General features: G+C 38.1%; 1 protein-coding gene across 3 annotated transcripts; it reads left to right on the top strand.

Moving 5' to 3' along the window:
* Positions 1–3,170: 3,170 nt before the first annotated feature.
* On the top strand, positions 3,171–18,681 carry RAP2C (RAP2C, member of RAS oncogene family). 3 transcript variants are annotated; one of them, XM_036931196.2, is made up of 5 exons: positions 4,511–4,689; positions 4,804–5,322; positions 5,444–5,604; positions 8,058–8,370; positions 16,218–18,681. In XM_036931196.2, the coding sequence occupies exons 3-4, from the start codon at positions 5,530–5,532 to the stop codon at positions 8,334–8,336; spliced, it is 354 nt and encodes a 117-aa protein (XP_036787091.2). In that variant the 5' UTR covers positions 4,511–4,689; positions 4,804–5,322; positions 5,444–5,529; the 3' UTR covers positions 8,337–8,370; positions 16,218–18,681. The 3 variants fall into 3 exon arrangements, with proteins under 3 accessions (XP_036787090.2, XP_036787089.2, XP_036787091.2); XM_036931195.2 differs by lacking the exon at positions 4,511–4,689 and adding an exon at positions 3,171–3,272 and having other exon boundaries at positions 4,804–5,604; XM_036931194.2 differs by having other exon boundaries at positions 4,509–4,689; positions 4,804–5,604.
* The last annotated feature ends 648 nt before the right edge of the window (positions 18,682–19,329 follow it).

Genomic DNA, 19,329 nt, shown 5'->3' with positions numbered 1-19,329 from the left:
GATACTTTATGAGACAGGTTTCTGTAAGCAAAAGAAGCAGCTTGCAAATTATATGATCACATTCTTAGTGTAAGAAATATTTTTTCATTCTCAGATAAAAAAAACTGTGAAAGGCACTAAAATTTATTGTTTTGGTTTCTTTGTGTAGTGGGATTACCTCTTTGAAAAAATTTTTTTGCAAAGAACATTTTTTATAATGGGAAAAAGATAATGAAGATATAAAATTGGTTCTGTGTACCTGGGGAGACTGACCTGCAGAACCGATAGCTGGTGTAGCTGAAGGCAGTATTTGAAAGGGATGATTGCAATTTTAGGGACTAGAAAGACGTGGAAAGAACTCAGAACAATCTGATATCAATGGGTCTCCTAACAAACTGAAATAAGAAAAGGAGATGCCCTGCTGAAGGTTTCTGTAGCAAAGACCAAGGGTGCTACTCACTCGGCTTTCCAAGAATTCAAAGCCAACTTCAAGCAAAAGAGAAGGGAAACACCTGGGATACGGATAGAACAGGGCTTGATTTTTTTTCCCCCCAGGACCTGGAAGGTGAAAGGGTTCACATGGAGGGTGGAAGTCAGGCAAAATTATCCAGAACAGTGGAACAGTTAATGCTCCAGGGAGTGCAGCTGAAGGAGGTATAAACTGGAACGGAGGGATAAAGAAGTGAACAACTGGTGCCTGAGGCAAACTGTTTACACTTTAAACTTGTGCCAAGGTAAATACATAAAACGAGGTCATGTGCCTGTAACTTACATATTCTGCATATAGTTTCTTCACACTATGGTAAAAATCGGCTGTGTTCTTGCAAATGATTACCCAAGTAATAGTTGCTTTGGAGTAGAGGCTGATACAGAATTAAAGCAGAAGTTCTGATTCTCAAGGGCATACGCTCTGGGCAAGTTAACCTTCCCTGGTTTTGAGCCTTGGGAGTGGAAAACTATTATTTGAGCAGTTTACATTTATTAAGCAGTTAGTGTTTGGAAGGCTAAGTGCTTTGAATGGATTGTCTCATTTATTCTTCAAAGGAGCCATATGAGCTAGATACTGCTATTCTGTCCAACTTTATAAATGAGGAAATGGAGAACTAGGTGGCAAAGGGCAATGTTAGGACTGTCTGACGCTGAAGTCCAAATTTCTTCTCTAATGCTACCCTGATTTGTCATAAAAATACCCTAAAGCGAGTAATAGTAGCTATAAAATCCCAAAATTAGTAATACCTAGGATGAGATTATAAAGAAACAAATATAGTTATAGTGTGTTGGTAGGAATGTGAATTGGTGTGAAGGATGATTTGGCAATATTTACCAGAAGAATTTTAAATGCGATTACCCTTTGTTTCGATTACTGAGCTATTGGAAATTCACTCTTAAGAGTGGTTGCCAGAATATATGTGGAATATGTTCTGTGTAAAGAACTAGAAGCAACCAGTGTCCAATAGGGAACTGCTTAACTAAATCATGGTTTAGGCATTAAAAAAACATGAAATAGATCTCTCTGCTCTGAAATGAAATCATCAAGATACAGTAAGTGAAAAGAAGCAAGGCACAGAATGGTATGTATAGTAAGATTACTTTTGTAGTAATTTAAAATATATATATAGAAGATGGATTGATAGATCTACTAACATATAAATCACTTTTTTTCCCCTGAAAGGAAACACAAGAAGCTTTTAACAATAAACACGTTTAGAAATAGTAACTGAATTATTTTTGTACCATTTGGAGGTATATGGTCGTCTTAGGTTTTGTTTTCCTATGTTTACTATTTTTTAATAGCACTTTATTAATCTTTTAAATAAAAACCAAATAGCTAGCATTATTGAAGGTTCATAATGGGCAAGGTGCTGTGCTAAGCATTTTGCATATAATACTTCATTAAATTCTCACATTAAATAATTAGCTCCCTTTTACAGATCAAGCATTAGAGGCTCAGACAGATGAAATCACTTGTTTGAAGTTCCACAGCTAGGAGGTGGGGGAGCTGCAGTTTAAATGCCTGTCTGCCTCAGTTCAGAGCGCTTGACACTCAACTGCTAGGCTATGCCCTTCTAATTGGTCTTTCTACTCTCATCGCCTAATAAAAGTAAACTGGTGAACAACTGGAGTCTAATGAGATAATGTATGTGAAAATACTTCTCTAAGTATAGAGATGTTTGGGGAGAAAATGGGCAGTGGGAGGGTGTTTGTTTAAATTGGGCTGACCTGTTCACTGACCCCTAGACAGTCAGGGCGTTGTTTCTTGAGGAAGTGATGATCAACAACTTTCTTTTTTTCCCCTTTAAAAATATTATAAAATATATTTATTCCCTTTTCTCCCCAAAATACCTGATCACTGTTTACAAATTTAAATGTTATGGAGATATGGAAGTCCTTCCATAATACTCCTCACCAATAATGAATGACTATTTCATATTTTAATGGCCATATAACTACGTATCACACACATTCCCACATACTTTACATAAATGGAAGCAACTACATATTTGTTAAAAGTATCTTGCTTTTTTCAGCCCTACACTATCTTGACCATCTTTTTGTATCAACATTTACAAATATACTTTTCTCTATTTAATAGCTGCATAGATCCCATTTTGTGAAGATACATACACACATTATTTCTTTTAAATCGTCCATTGAGGGGCACTTAAGTTACTTCCAACTGTTTGCTTTCCTAAATTCTGCTCTAATGAATCCCCTTTCCAAGAAAGTTTAGAAGGGTCTTCAGACTGTGTGACATTTGTCAACTCTGTAGCTGCGAGTGACCAACCGGACTCAGTACTGAGGGGAGGTGTATGTTCCACTATGAGGAAAAACGAAAAACTCTCCAAAACACTTTGGCCAGCACATTCACAGATATTAGAGTTGCCAGCAGGTAGGATGACCTGAAAAAGAAGAGCTCCCTGTTTTGACAGTTTCATAATAGAATAGAAACTTGCTATGATTCCTCAACACTGATTGCTGGATCAGAAGAAGAATTTCCAGACTCACAAGCAGGGCTTGCAGGGCCGGGGTTCCACCAGACAGTCTGGAGACAGCTAGACAGGGAGATGGGCAACAGAGCTCCAAATCAGGCAACAGCACGTGTGGAAAGAGCAGTGACCTATGGGGAGACTCATAGGTCATAACTCATAGAACAAACCTCTTCCAGTAGAGGGCAGCGCTTCAAATATCAGGCGGGACTCGGGCCAGCTGGAGCCAGAGCCGGGGACTTCGCGGGACAGATTGCACCAGTCCTAGGCCGAGGAGCAATTGAACTAAACTGTCCTTTGGATACTGTAAGTGTCACTGGGGAGTACTCAGGGAGAGACACAGTAGGACTTCACACTTCTGTGATTTGTCTGCTTTCTAATGCCTAGCAATTAAAATCTCTTTTTATACAGTCTGGCCATTAGGGCTTGCAAGTAAGGGAATTCGGAGGCAATTTAACTTGACTGGCCACTGAGTCTCTCAGGTTTTTGGATGCATGCTTCAATCAAAAAGGGAGTGACATGCCTAAAATATAAACTAGCCTTCTGGCCTTGGGGCCCTGTGGATCTGACACAAAGTTTACAAATAGAAAGTTGGCCGAGTGAGGTATGTAAGAAGTAACAATTTTATCTAAAAATAGAAGCTTACTGTTTAATGCCAGTCGTTTGCTTTTGAATTTCAAAGAGTATGAAGGATGGCCGTAAAAACAAACTTCAACGTGGAAGAGCCACCCTTGCAAACTCCTGTGCATGCAGATAATGAAAATTTAAAAGAGTTAGTCTGCAGGCCTAAACAATTTCCAATCAACTGTTCTCTGAATATTGGTTACCTTTCCTGCTGTGCGGTAGTTGGAATGAAAAAGGGGCAAAGCTGAGTTAGAGTACCATGAAGTCTATTTCTAATCTTGTTGTTTTTGAGCCTGGTGAGACGAAAGAAATGAGTAAGGCATTTGCTGGTGGAGTCAAGGCAGATTTGCCAGATACGTAAAACAACATCACTACGACATCAGAGCAATAGTGAAGTCTTAAGGGTAGTCTGCACGTGTTTCGCAAAGAAATATCAAGGGCAAGAAATATCAGCAAAGAGAATGAACTTTCTTAGCTGTTCTATTTTCCCTGCCACTTCTAGTCCAGGGAGGTATAGCGTTCTCCCGGTGGTTAGACTCTTACTGGCTGCAGTGCACCGGCCGACGAGGAGATCAGACCTCAGGCTGGGGTGGGGGCCACCGTGACGCGGAGGGACTTCAACGGGTTTGGGGGTGGGACTGTCAGCAGCAGCAGCAGCCGCGGGGGAACGGGCGGGCGAGGAAAGGATGGACGCTGGAGGTTCTCCGAGAGGCCGTTTGCCAAGGCCGTAGCCCCGACCCGAAACCGTCCCCGGCCGTGTCGCTCAGCAGGGCGCGGCCCCAGCGCCACCCGGCTCGCCCCGAAGAGGTGGGACTTTCCCCACCGGAAGTGATCCCGTCCCGTCTCGGGGAACTGGGGCACCTCAGCCAGTGTGTCAGGGAAACCCTTCCGGGTGTGCGCTGGGGGGGGTGGGGGGTGGGTGAGAAATAAAAGAGGTGAGTTCGCCTGGAGTGGCCTCCGCCGCAGCCGGACGGCCCCCGCCCCTCTCCCCTGTGCGAGCAGCGGCGCTGGGGCGGCGGAGAGACCGAGGAGCCGGCCGCTGGCCATGGCCTTGGCGTGACAGATCCTCCCGGGCGGCCGGGCGGGTGCGGACGGCAGGGTAAGCGGCGGCGCTGGCCGAAGCAGCCCGGGCCGGGTGGGAGCTGAGGCAGGCGGCAGCGGGGCTGCTCGCTCGGGGCGGGCGGTGACGTGCGCCCCTTTTCCTCCGTCGCAGGCCGGACGACGCCCGCAGAAGCCGTGGCCCAGAGACCCGCCCGGAGGCAGTGACTGGAGCGGAGCCCCACAGGCCGGGCCGGCTCAGCGGCGCGAGCAGGAAGCGGGGTCTCTGGGCCCCTTTGTGTGCAGGGCGGGGGAGGGGTGCCGGGCAGCCCCGAGCTGCGGGCTCCTCCGACGCGCGCGGGGGCCCCGGTTCCGCGGCCCCCACCCCGGCCCTCCGGGGGGCGCGTCGCATCTCCCCGCCCTCGCCGGGCTTCTCCGGGCTCGCTCTCCTCCCCACGCCCCTTACCGGGGCTTCGGTTCCTATAGGAAGGGCATTACCATCCCTTCCCCACCCACTCGACACTTCGCTCTTTCCCCTCCCCCTCCTTTAACTTCCTCTTCTTCCCCCGTCTGGCCCTCTGCTTCTCCGCACTCTCCTCTCCAGTTCGCCGATTTCCGCCCACCTTCCGCCTCCCCGAGCGCGCTGCAGCGAGCGGGGCGTTATTTTCCCTCCCTCTGGTAGGAGTTGGTGAAGGTGAGACTCATGAGGGAATACAAGGTAGTGGTGTTAGGGAGCGGAGGGGTTGGCAAATCTGCCCTTACTGTGCAGTTTGTGACTGGGACTTTCATTGAGAAATATGACCCCACCATTGAAGATTTCTACCGCAAAGAGATCGAAGTGGACTCTTCCCCCTCCGTGCTGGAAATTTTGGACACCGCAGGAACTGAGCAGTTTGCCTCCATGAGAGATCTCTACATCAAAAACGGCCAAGGTTTCATCCTGGTTTATAGTCTGGTTAATCAACAGTCTTTTCAGGTAACCAAACCAAATCTTGTAATTTGTTCGAAGGGGGTGTGGTAATCCTCCGTTTACTTCTGGTTGGCTTGAACCGTGCGTTAATGACTATGTTTTGCTTTTGAAAGTTAGACATGGCACATTTTTGAGGTTACTCCTGGCACCGAAAGTATCGGATTGTTTCTGTAGAGAGTACTGAAGTAACCGTCAACACTTTTTTTAAAGTTATTTTTAAGTCAAAGAAAAGTGAAGAAACAGGTTAGTGTGTGTATGTTTAGCCTGGAATAGAACTCTCTGAAGTTGCTTGTTCATTTCAACAAGTATATATCCTCGACAAAACGACATTTAACAGCTAATCTCAGGTAAGTAGAACCCTCGGGAAGGAAAATTATGTGGAGCCGGAAGGAAAATTACGTGGAGCCGATTATCTCTTGCATAGATAACTCTTTTATTTCTGCCTTGTTCCCCTCCTCTGTTCTCACCCAAGTTTCTCAACCAGATTCACTCATCTTAGTGCTGCAAGATGAAGAAGTGAACCTACCTTCTAGGCATTTTCTTACTTGAGGCGTGTGAAAGAAGATTACTAGTTGAAAAGACTAGTACCTAGAATTAATAACCAACAAAAATCTAGAATGACTATCCTGCAATTGATCTAAGTTGTTTCTGATACCATTGACTAAATTTATAGAAAATATGTGGATCTAGGAACACTGAAGAAGTGCAGATTTCTAACCCCACTGGGTAGTCAAACTAGAGGTGGTCTAATTTTCTTCAGAAAAATCTGTCCTGTCCTTAACTGGGAGACAGACTGAAGGTTTAATATTATTTTGAGAAGCAGTAAGTGTTGCTATTTATTCCTTGAAAATAAATAACCTCATATTGACCCATTATATTGACCTTCATTGATTTAGGAAATGGATATTTTTTCTGCATTTAAAGGTATGCACTCAATGTTGTGTACTTAAGAGACATTAAGTGCTTTAGCCAATACAACGTGCTAATTTCACCTCTCTTAGTATTTAAATTAAAGTACTATAGCGAACTTTTCTGTAACCAGATATAGCAACTTCAGGATTTGTTTTCGTTTAATGATGGTAAATTCTGGGTAATCAAAGTTATTGTGACCAAATTAAAGTTCATTTTATGTAGGTTTAAATTCCAAAACAATAGTATCATAAAAGCATTTTTCCCCAGAAAGTACCAAAGTACTAACGGTGCTATTTGACATTTTCTTCCAAAGGATCCTCAGATTTGTTATTCTATTAGCTGACTCTCTTGAAACTGGAAGTCTTTTGAAGTATTTTTCGTACGATTTTCATTATATCTACTTCTGTGATAGTCATAAATAGAGAGTGAAGAACTGCCATTATTTCAATAGAGACTTAAACTCTTAAGCCCAAATGCCATAAGTTTGGATTCTCACTGACTTGTATTTCTGTAAGGACACAGGGAAAAACAAACCTAACCTAGAAAACTGAATGGTCAAACAAAATTGTTGAAAATATCAAATAACTGTTTTTGTGAATTTCCACAGTCCTGTTTTTCCTTCATCCTGTGTGTGAATATCCTGTTTATTGTAACTATTCAAATTAAACATGTTTTATATTTAAGTCAAACCTTTTAAGCTATGAAAGATTAAAAATTGTAATGTTAGTATTTAATCTATAATACTGTCTTACGCCAGTAGCCCCTCTGAAAGTTGATGCTACCAGAGAATTGCTAAGGCTCTTATCTTTTGTAATTAATAGTAATTACTTAGAAAAAATAATACACTTGGGAGAAAATTCAAGTTGCAAAACCGAATGTAGGCAAAGAAAGTATGACTGCTTCCCTCCCAGACTCTCCAGTGCATTGTCCCTTCCAGGAACTGCTCACTGTTAACAATAGTTTCTAGTGTATTTTAAGGTGTTTGATTTTACCAGGATGAAGGTGTACCATTAAATTTAAAATGAAACATTTAAGTGTATGAATCTGTTTTTAACTTTGGTCTTCTAGGCAGGACAGTGTTTTTGTTCCCCGCTAAAACACGTCCTTTCAGGCACTCTTGCTAATGGCTAGGAATGCATAGATGCTGCAGTCCCGTGCTAGGATAACAGGTGCTTCAGGGAGTGATGACAAGCCAGCAGGTTTAAGGAGATGGCCTGACATCCTTCTGTTCAAATGGACTCATCATATTTAGGGATTTGCCTTTTAAATCAGTATAGACTGAGGGAAATGAGTGATTCAATGAATCTTAAGGTTAGTGTGCAACCTACATTTTATATGCTTGACAGAAACCCAGCAGGTAGGGTCTGTGTAAATTGTCTAGTTCCTCCCTCAGTGGAAAAAATGACAATTTTCTACTTGGGTGTGTGGTTTTATTTTTGATTCGGCTTTGTATACTCACTAAGAGATGACTTCTTGTGCTATTGTAATACTTCTGTTATGATTATGCCAACAGCATAATTTTTTTCTCTTTGTGATTGTTTGAATAGGATATCAAGCCAATGAGAGATCAGATTGTCAGAGTGAAGAGATATGAAAAAGTCCCACTAATCCTAGTAGGAAATAAAGTGGATCTGGAACCAGAAAGAGAGGTTATGTCTTCAGAAGGCAGAGCTCTGGCTCAAGAATGGGGCTGTCCTTTCATGGAGACGTCAGCAAAAAGTAAATCAATGGTGGATGAACTTTTTGCTGAGATCGTCAGGCAAATGAACTATTCATCCCTGCCCGAGAAGCAAGACCAGTGTTGTACAACTTGCATTGTCCAGTAAAAAAGATAACCTCAATCATGGCCATACCGAGCAGGTTAGTTGTTAATGGAACCTTATGAGCCAGACAGTGTTGTGTTTTTGATCAAGTGTATCAAAAAGCTGGTTAATATTAACACACAGTGTGCTGCCTTAAATTTCTTTGTTCTTAAAATAACACTTCCCTTAGCACGAAATAGCATTCAAAGCAGAAAAAAAAATACAGTTAAGCTAAAGAACGGCAGGCAGTACGAAACTGCCTGCAATGCTGTCACCCAGATTTATTTTTTAAAGTGACTTAATGTTCTTCTCTTTCTCTTTGATTGATGACACATTCCTTTGGGGTGGGGCAAGTTAAAGGATAATATACTATTTCCCTGTTTTGGTGATTTAGCTTCCAAAATGCACAGGAGAGCATCCAATAATAATGTCAGAAGATGATTAGTTTAGTGTTTTCTACACTTTTCTATCCTGGGCCAGAGAGCTGCTATAATTAAATTCATCAGTTTACTAATCACCCAAGTGCTTGATTTAACAGGATGATTATTTAATCAAGTTCATCTGTACTTTGCACTTAACGGACTTAAGTGACCTCTGATAAAAACAAATTATAGTGCCACGGCATACCTTAACTTCATTATGAATACATAGTCCAGATGAGAATCTGGTAAAATCATCTGTGATGTGTTAGAAGGAGCAAACCCAAGCCCAGCAAACATTTTTATTCAGTTTAATAAATAATGGAGTTTAATAAGGACAGTAACAAAACCTTCAAACCTTTCATTGAATGAAGTGATAACTTCATAACAGTGTTTTTCAGTGAATGAGTTTTTGATAAAATAAGGTTATATAAAACTTGCTGAGCATTTTTAATGAAATTATTTTATTCACATCATGATCTTTTAATCTACATTGTAATTGGGCAGATAGGCAGTAATACTTAGATAATAAGATAAAACAGCCAATATCCTGGATGACTGAGAAACCACAGCAAATGCCAGGCTAGCCTGACAATATCAGGAATAGAATTGATTGTTCTGAGCTCAGACTGACCTCAAGTCTAGGAGGCAGTGTTGCAAATGGCAACAGGCATTTCAGATCACAGTGATGATTCCTAATCAAAGGTTTGGCTTTATATGTGATCCCTGGAGAGTAGACTAACGTCCCTAATTTATCTTTTCTGACAAGATTTCATGTCAGGTAGTGTCATCTTTGAAAATGAAGGATGACAACAGTGCTTTATTCAAAATGCTTTTACTCATCAGTTTTTTAGCATACTAGAATATGATGAAAAGACAATTATTTTCTTATACCTTGCTATATCTGTTACCTTAAAACCTCGTTCTTCAGACTATAGTCCAGCATATGTTTTCTCGCACTTGAAGTGTAGTTTTTTGAGACAGGTACCAGGGAATGTTAGATGATTGAGTCCCATGCTCTTGTTCGTGTAATCTCTCCTCTTAAATTATAAGCCAGCCTCAAGTTTGAACAAGTTCTGTATGGTGATTGTGTCTTTACCATTATGCTCTATTTCTCTGATACTTTTAACTGGGCAAATGACATAAATATGTATGTTTTCATTTCATCATCTTTATAAAAAGTTAACCAGCTCCCCCAAAATACTTCCAGTTTTCTTTCCATCATTAATGTAGGCAGCTGTAGGAAGTAAACTGAATAAAATTGGTTTCATACATGTAGGGAGGACTGATTGTCTCAGTCATATTGGCAAATGGATAATTTCTAAAGCTGTTTTTAAATCTTATTCTGAGTTACTTCTAATATTTCATTTTATGACTTCCATGATCTAAATTATTTTTAATCCATTTTGTTACTTACAGAAATGAATAGATAATTTTATACCTCAAGACAATGTTTATGTTTTTTTTAATGTACTAAAAATCAGAAAACATTAATACCAATAATTGCTCATTTTTTATTATGGGTTAAGTTGCCTATGTAGTTGTTTGGTTTTCATTTTTGTAAGCAGAATACACAATTGAAGGTGTGAGCCTTGGGGAAAAAATCTCATCAGCTGAATTTCTGAAAGTATAAAGGGAATTCCCTGTCCAAGATCATTTACAACAAAGCACACTATATATTTTTTTCTGACATCAAATAAGATTGAATGGATGTATACGGGAATCTGTAGTCTGAGGCCTGTAAAGTTTGTGGTTGTCTTTGCTTACTATTTATCTAAAATAATAGGTGACGGATTCTGAATTTTGTAGCTTGAGTCCTGAGCTCTGAAGTCGTTTGGCCTCATATCTAGACTGAAGATCAAATTTTGATAAAGTAAAGGTGATTTGAAAAAATGTGTGTCCTTAACATTTAGAAGAGGACCTTGTCCAAGTTAGAAATAATAAGGTTCAAGTAAGTCAGAAGGACTGTGATTGTTGTAAATTGGTTGCTCTTAATTGAAAGAGAAAATTTATTGTGCTCTAAGAATTGCTTCTGAAAATTCCTCACATTTATATCTTACCAGCGTTCAGTTTGGGTCACCAGTCTCTTGCCCAACACCTGTTTATCTGCATGGCTCCCAAGATTGTTTCCCCATCTCTCATCCTCCCACTGGCAGTAATCTCAGTGTACATTTGGAGACAAGGCCAGGTTTTTTATGTGCTACTTTCATGGCTGGTTTCCTTACTGACCCGAGGAGCCTGCCATCAAGCGCTGTCAAGGGTTTCTTTACTCTGCAGCAGCAGTGTAATAGAAACCCAGGTCAGTGTTGCAGCCCTGTTTTGCTTTTATTAAGTACATCTCAGCTCCTCTCTCTGTATTGGTGTAAATAATTGACAGTCGGCTGTTTGGATATACTAAATTGTTGAGAATAATGGGTGTTTTATTAATCTCATAATAACATAAAAGACATAAATCACAGTGCTGTGGGGGTTCAGGGAAAGGAGAGACCACATCCAGTTAGAGCAGGTTTCTCAACATTCTCAGCTCTTTGCTTTAGGGGGCTGTCCTGTCTATTGAAGGATATTTAGCAGTGTCCCTGGCCTCTACCTACTATAGTGCTCCCAGTAGTGTACCCCACACCTCCCCAGTTATGAAAAAAAAGAATATCTCCAGATATTGCCCAGTATCTCCTGGGGGGCAAAATGACCTCTGGCCAAGAACCACTAATTTAGAGGAATTGGGGAACAGTAGCATTGAAGTTAGGCCTTGAAAAATGGATAGGATTTGAGGGGCAGAGGAGGTGGAGAGGTAATTTCCAAACAGGGAATGCCAAAAAGGAGAAAAATAATGCCCTAAAATATTGTTGATTCCCTGTAAAGGTGGGAATTACAGTAAAGTTATCCCTTGAATGTGATAGCTTGATAAATACCTTTTGGCAAATAGAATTTTAAAAAATCATTTCTCAAGGATTCCTATATCTTCGTCCAGTATTGATGAAAATTATATATAAAAAAAGAAAACAGGAATAAAAGGGGTATGCTTCACTATGATTTGAAGGCTTCCTGCAAGATGTTATTCTATTTTTCTCCATGTATGCTGGAACAGGTTCTCCCTGCAAGAGTAAATGGTGCTTAGGAGTACCAAACACCAGGAATCAAACTGAAAGAACAAAGATCATTATTTATGTCCCCCTCAGTTCATTATATATATGTCAGCCCAAAGAAAAAGGGAGATTTTTGATTCAAGACTAGCATATCATTTCATGTGGCAGCAGAATGCCCGGGATGTTAACAAAGGCTCCCGAAAGGCTGAGCCACCTATGAATGTCATTTTAGTCTAACTGGCCTATTTCTAAACATACTGGAATCGATTAGCATATTCAGGGTTTTAAAAAAATAAATGCATAGAATCAGAATTCGTTTCTAATCATTTTTCCATCTTTTAGTTAGATATGATATGCTGGGGATTTAGCAAGTGTGAAGGGAATATCATGAAAATTAAATCACAGTGTGTACTTCAAAATGCTGGCATTTTCATATCTAAGTTAAATATTAATCATATCAGTAAAGCACGGGTGGAATTTGGTTGCAGAAGTTAGTTTGATAGATACCTGTTTTTTTTTCCTTGCCCTAATTTGCATTCTACTTTGAGTGGAGAAAATAGCTAATTTCAAATGTTCATTTGTCATCTAGTCCACATGGTGAGCCAAAATGGAGCCTGTGGCATTGTGGCCCTGAATGGAGTGGGGAGCGTGCTTTGGGGTTTGTGTGTATGAGAAAGACCTGCATTGAACCTGGAGCAGAAGGGAGAGAACAGAGTTACCTTATCTTTTCTGCCACCTCCCCCCCTAATTTTCTAAGACCTTCACTGACCCCCAGAAGGTTAATAGTTTGGGACTGTTCAGAGTGGATGGGTGCCTTGTTAGACCTGTTCTGGGTGTGAAGGTGCCTGGTGATTAGAATGACTGTATATCTGTTTCCTCTTTAATTGCTTCCTTTTAACCTCAAGATTAGGCTTTTATTGCAGAATGAAATGCACATGAACCATTCAGTTTTACTCCATTACCTCTCTGGCTTAGAGTGAACCATGAGTAGAATTTTTAAAAATTGCATCCTGGAGTTGGAGAATTGCCACCAAGGAAATATTCTAGCCATACTACAGGGGAGATTCTCCTCGTGGAATTAGTTCTCAGTGGAATTCTAAAATCCAGAAGATAATACCACTAAGAAAAGCTTGAGTCCTGTCAGCTGTTGGAAAAACTTACCCTACTTAAAACATACACCCAGATTCCTTTGATTAGCTACAGTCTTAGGAATATTAGATTCAGAAAAAGCAATGTAGAGTTACAGGGAGCAGTACCCTACCTGTCTAATTCAAAGCTGGCAGCTGGGATCAGATTATTGGGTTCACACTGCTGCTTATTATCAGGGGACCTGGTCATACTGCCTGAGGTCTCAGAATTAAACATCATATTAATTTAAACTTAGAGACTTTAGGCCTAGGACATAAGAAAAATAGTTTATCCCTTCCTCTCTACCCTGGGTCCACCATAAACTTTTAGGGTGCATGTTCTTAAATCATGGTTCCATTTCGAGTCAGTGATTCAGTACCATAGGTTCAGGTTTTGCTCTGTTTAATGAATGACAGGTGATCACTTTTAATGACCTAGTCGTCCAGTTCCACCCCTCAATAAGCTTCATGAGTATTATGCAAAGTAGGATACAAAGACAAACAGAAGATAGTTAACAAAAACATAACCTCTATCAACAAAATTCTAGCCTAGTGTTTTGCTAATATAACTAATATTTAATTTGTATATGGAAATGCCAACTGAAAAGAATGAAAGGAAATCCATTTTTTAAGAAATTCATTTCGTTAAAATCCCCAGAATATTATGTCTAAAAACGGGAAAAAAATTAAATTATTAAAGCACATTTATATTTGCTAAAAAGAATGCTAGTAAACACCATTGCGTTTAGAAAGGGTAAGTCCAGCTAAGCTAAAGGGACATTGATAAACTGATAAGCTTTTCAGGAGCCTTTGTTAATATACCAGGCATTCTGTAGCCATGTGAAAGGATGTGCTAGTCTTTAATCAAAAATCTCCCTTTTTTTTCATGCTGACATAATAATCATCTTTGTTCTTTCACTTCTGTATTTGGTACTTTCGTGTACCAATTTACCCCACTTGGAAGACCCTATTTCATAATACCCCAAGCAAAACGTTTGGACAGTTGTTGGGGATTTTCATTTTGGTACTCTTCCATAACAAAATATAATTAGAAAAAAAAACTGGAAAAGTGGAACCAGTTAAGCAAGAGTTTGATCAGAAGCTTCCAAAATTGGGATTCATTGAGTGTCTTACTGGAAACTTGAGAGTGAGGACAAGGATCACTTGTGTGTATACAAACAGCAAGTTGTATTTTTGCAATTTGTCTGGATGTGATATACCAGGAGTTAAAAAGTATATGAGTTTGACCAGCTGCCTTTAAAGCATCTGGAATTTTTATTTAGCTGAATGATAGTTGTTAGTACTAAGAAAATTTTGCTGTCACAGTGCAGAGCAGTAACATTTACATTTCACATTCCGTGAAGTTCTAATCAGAGAGACCATCCTTTTTGCTTAAAGCATACTTTTGCTTCAGGATTTATTACTGCAAAGAATTAAATTTATTACTTTCCTGAAAAGTAGTTGGTATTAATACCTGGTTTAATGATATGCCTCATACTAATATTGTTGAATCTGACCTGGGATTAATCTATGTCTCTTGATTTTACTGGAGTATTGTCATCCTGCAGAACGTGGATGGATCATGTTAACCAGGTTTTTAGAGGGTGAGAAATAATGCTTATATCACCTTTTACTTAATGTAGATTATGGTTAATAAGCTGGTTTATATTCCTAATGCTAATTTTGGCAAGAAATAAATAATTACTATTCTTCAGTTTGATTTCAGAGAATTCCTGATCTATGAAATCATCAAATATTACCACTCTTCACTATTTACAAGAAGTGTAGCTATTCAAAGAATATTTGAAATCCCAAACTTTTTATAACTTATTTTGAAAATACTTATTAATTCAAATAAATTGAGGAAACCTTGTCTGAATTAAAAGTTTTCACCACAAATTGCATATATAATGAAATTTTATTGTGTTCACATAGATAGAAAAATTCAAATTAGGCTAAAAAACATACAAAGATCTTTAGTCTGGATATCAAAGACATACTCCTGGTCTTCTAGAAATTTATGACATAGTTGAGAAATGAAAAAAACCTGACATTTGCATACTTTATAGGGTACTTTCACATACTACCTTACAGGATATTTACAACCCTGTGAGGAAAGAATTCTTACCTTTTTTTAATGATAAGGAAACTGCACTTTGCCCAAGCCTAAATAACCTGTGTCCTAATTAGCAATTTGCTTTAATGCAAAAAATACTTAATTTTGACTAGCAAAAAATGATTCTGTAACAATTTCTAAAGAAGCAGACTTTTGTTCTATTTTTCCTAATGTGTTTAGGTGGCAAATTTGAATAATGGGTAGGGAGATATTCTTTAAAAGTAATCGTTTTTATGATATAGCTGCTACTAAAGAGTTCCCTCAGGCTCTTTGAACACTAATAGAAGTGTAGCTGTCAAATGAAATTGAAATTATGCATGTATAAACATTGGTAGAGCCCTTAGATGATCTTAAATTGGTTTTACCTGACATTCTTTCATTGTTATTATATTTTTTGTTTCTGGCTTTATTTAACAATTTTTATTTTTTACACTAAAAAACAAATATAATTCTACTCCCTTTAGAAGCTCTGGTGATCCAGCAAAGTTCAAGTCTGAATGATAGATTTTTTCCTCCCTGATATTCATGAGACGGGCAGAAGTCTATCAACTGTAAAAGCAGAGGCTTGAGAATTCCCAATCATAAGAGAAGTTCCTGTGGTTGGGGGGATGTTCCCAAAGGGCAGACTAGAGTGGGAAATGTGAAATACTGTTGTCACTTAGCGTCCAACACAAGTCAGGGCACCTAGTAAGTGCTCAATACCTGGACCCTGATTGAATTACATTTTCTTATTTTAAAGTCTTCAAAACAGCTAAATTTTGAAAAAGTTTTGCATACCGTCAGCTCATAAGAGATAAATTCAAAGTTCAAGTAACATTTGTCACTTTTATACTGTACCATCTTTTAAACCAGTAAGAGCATTTTTAGTATTGTATAAAGTGTAATGTAAGTATAACGTATAACCATATTCTAAAAAATAAACCAGAGAAGTCACACACAGTATTAATTATATTCAGTGCATCATTACAGTGTTTCTAATTTGCGTGATGTTTTTGGACCACATAAAATTACTTTTTAACTTACACGGGGAATGCAGTGAAATTCCACCTTAAGTTAGTCTGGTACCACTTCCATGTGCATCTAGGTTTGTTGTCAGTGTTCTCAATTTAAGCTATAGTCTACATTTCTACGTTTTGATGACATTTTTATCTCAATTGCAGATAAAACTCAGAGGAAATTTGCACAGATGCTGCTTTGGAGAACTTTACAACCTGGGTTGCAGAACTGAGCCTTGGTAAACCTGTCTCTATTACAGCATGTTGCCATACATCTTATTAAGTGCGTAAGGTCTTTGGCTTTCAAGATCCATCGACCTTAAACAGGAATGCTTAGCACGTTTACCATATGTTTAAAATCTGTTCTTTATCAGTCAGTCTTTTGTAGCTTTCTAAGTTCTTTTTGATGGCTAATATGCAAGAATTAGTTTTTAATATTTTGATTGCTTTCTTTAATCAGTTTCTCAACTTGTATTTATTAAATACTCAAACTCAGTATTACCTACTCAATGCCTTTTAAGAGAAAGTTATAATGGAGAAAAAAATTGAGCCTTAAACAAATGGTTACTTCTGTATATTACCTCGCACCAGTGCTTCATTCTATTTGTAAAATCTTTCTTCTTTAAATGGTTGGTTAATAGTTTCAGACTTTGTTTACGTGTGGCAGTGTTGTAAAAAGAAACTAAAGATCACAATTTACCTTTATGGTTGGAATATCCCTTTTCTTCAAGTGCAGTTTGTGATGTGTTTTTGTAATTAACATGCTCTGAAAGTTAAAACTGATATTTGAAATTGACTGTAGAGCATTTAGCGCAGGAGTTGAACATTTGATTCCATTAGGTTTTCACATGTGTTAATCTCATTTACAGCATAGAATTGCAGCAGTAACATTTTCCTTTCTGTGAAGTTCTAAATTTAGTTATGACCTACTTAGCAATGCCTTTGAAAAGGGATATTGTATCCATGGTAAATTAATTGTATACCTAAACAGAGATAGCTCAGCTTTGCCTGGCAGGCTTGTAATTGACATCTAGTAGACTTCTGCACATGTAAAATTGAATTCAAATAAAATCATATATACTTTCTAGTTCTTAATATTTGTCTTTCTGAGTAATAGTTTAAAGCAATATTTGTTAAAGTTTTCTTGCACTATCAAATTGCTTTTTAGTTATTTCTCAAGAAGCATGTTCGTAGTAGAGACAAAAATCTGTGTTAACAGGAGAGAGGATAGCGTCGAGTCTCTGGGCTTTTTTTTTCCCAAATGTGCTTCTAATAGCCATTGCCTTCCGTGTTGTTTACCTAATCAGCACATTTTGTCTGAATACTTGAACATTTTAACAGTAACACAGGTATAAAAACAGAAAGGAAACTTATAAAGAGTAATCTTCTGGTTCAGTTTTAACAACAGGACAACTAGCGCTTTTTCTAGCAGTGACTTTAAAACTTTGTAAGTTTGACAGTATTTTGTTAGGTTTGTATTTGGTTTTAGTTGTGTGCTTTTAATTTGCAGAAGTTAGTAACTGCAGCTCACCTACTGCACCAAAGTTCTCAATTTTAGGAGCCCAGCTTTAGTCATTTGAACATGCTTCTAAATAAAACAAAACAACCAAAACTATACTTTTGATCTATAATAATAGCTCAATAACTTTGTCAAGGAAAGCTCTAATATATGCAGTGATGGTTTATGGAAGGGTGTGGCAATTTTAAATTTATATTGTGTGTGATGTTCAAATAAAGTGATATCTACATTCATGTGATTTATTGGTCAGCATGACCATTAATTATTGTGTAGAAATTGATTAAACTTTGATTTCCTTTTTTTAAATCGTGTTGTAATTTGATTCCTGATCAGATTCCCTCAAAGTGAACTCTTCATCTTAGATTTTTGAATTTCATGGTGAGATTTTAAGGGTGGAGGCAATTGAAATAGTGTTCCTTATTTATAAACCTCTTGAAATAAGTACCTAATTTAAGTTTGCACTTTAATACCAAACTTAAAACCAAACAGTTCAAAGTAAGTTAAGTGAACGTGGTTCATCTTTATTAGCTGTGTAAAATTCTTAAGGGAATCAAATCATGATGATTTCAACTTTCTGCACATGAATTTTTTTTTAATACATCATTTCTTTCCTAGGGATAGTTTTTTTTCTCTCTCATTGACCTCAGCAGCAAATTTAACTTGAATTTACTTAGGATCACAGGAATCAGGGGAAAAGTGATTTAAAGGTGGTTTCTCCAGCACATTTTAAGAAAAGGGACCAAAAGTTATTTTAGCTTCCTCCATAGATTGCATGTCAAGTTGCTTATTAGGATAATAAATTAATATTAAATGCAATATATATCTTCTTGTCTTTACTATGGCATCTGTTTAGGAGTTGTTCAAATCACTGCAGTAGGGCTCTGCAAAAATCAAATCAAATCATGTAACCTGTTATGGATCTGATGTACTGTAACTTTATCAATGAAAGGTAAAAATCTCAAGTAACAAGTACAAATATTGAACAATAACCTATAAAGATTTGTAAAAGTAAAGTTTTTCCAATAGACTTCATTCTTGTCATTTTGTAAGATGACCCTGCAATCCACCTGTTTGTAACTTTTTTAATAAAATAGACATCTGTATTACCAAGGTTGGTTTCTTGAATTATTTGGTGTATTACTGTTTGTTCTAGATTTGATACCTTGTAAATATTCCTCATAACTGAAAATTACTACTTTTTATCAAAATGATAACGTGTATTGTAGTACATGTTTAAACAAGTTAAGCATTCAGTTGTGTCCTTAGTCACCATACTGGCATATGTAGGGAATTGAATAACTTTTAAATAAATTACAAATTATAAATAATGTATGAAAAAGAATAATGTATATGACTTGTCCCTTAGGCAGAAAGTGGCCCAACTACAAATCTGTTGGCTGGGAATTGCCGATGTATAGGCAATTTCAGACCATATTAAGCAATATTAATTAAATTTTGCAACACCAAATGAATTAAGAAATTCAACACAGTCAAGTCATCACTTTGTTTTATTCAAGGAAAGGTTCTGCCAGTCACTTTACTGCCTAACTCAATGCATTTTAAATTGTTGAACTCAATAGATTTTTTTAGCCTCACTTATTTAAGCCCATAATCCTGTGTTTGGAGTTGGACAGTTCTTTGTCCAAATGTACATGGGCTGGGTTTCTTTACATTTTTTGTAAAAATGGGCAGGTTTATATACCTATGCCATAACATATAGACAACATCTTATTATCTGTCTTTAGTTGGGCTGTATAC

The sequence above is a fragment of the Manis pentadactyla genome, chromosome X (assembly GCF_030020395.1).
Source record: "Manis pentadactyla isolate mManPen7 chromosome X, mManPen7.hap1, whole genome shotgun sequence".
In the NCBI taxonomy this organism is placed as follows: domain Eukaryota; kingdom Metazoa; phylum Chordata; class Mammalia; order Pholidota; family Manidae; genus Manis; species Manis pentadactyla.
The sequence above is the reverse complement of the archived record's forward strand: the minus strand, read 5'-3'. Positions and strand labels throughout refer to the sequence as shown.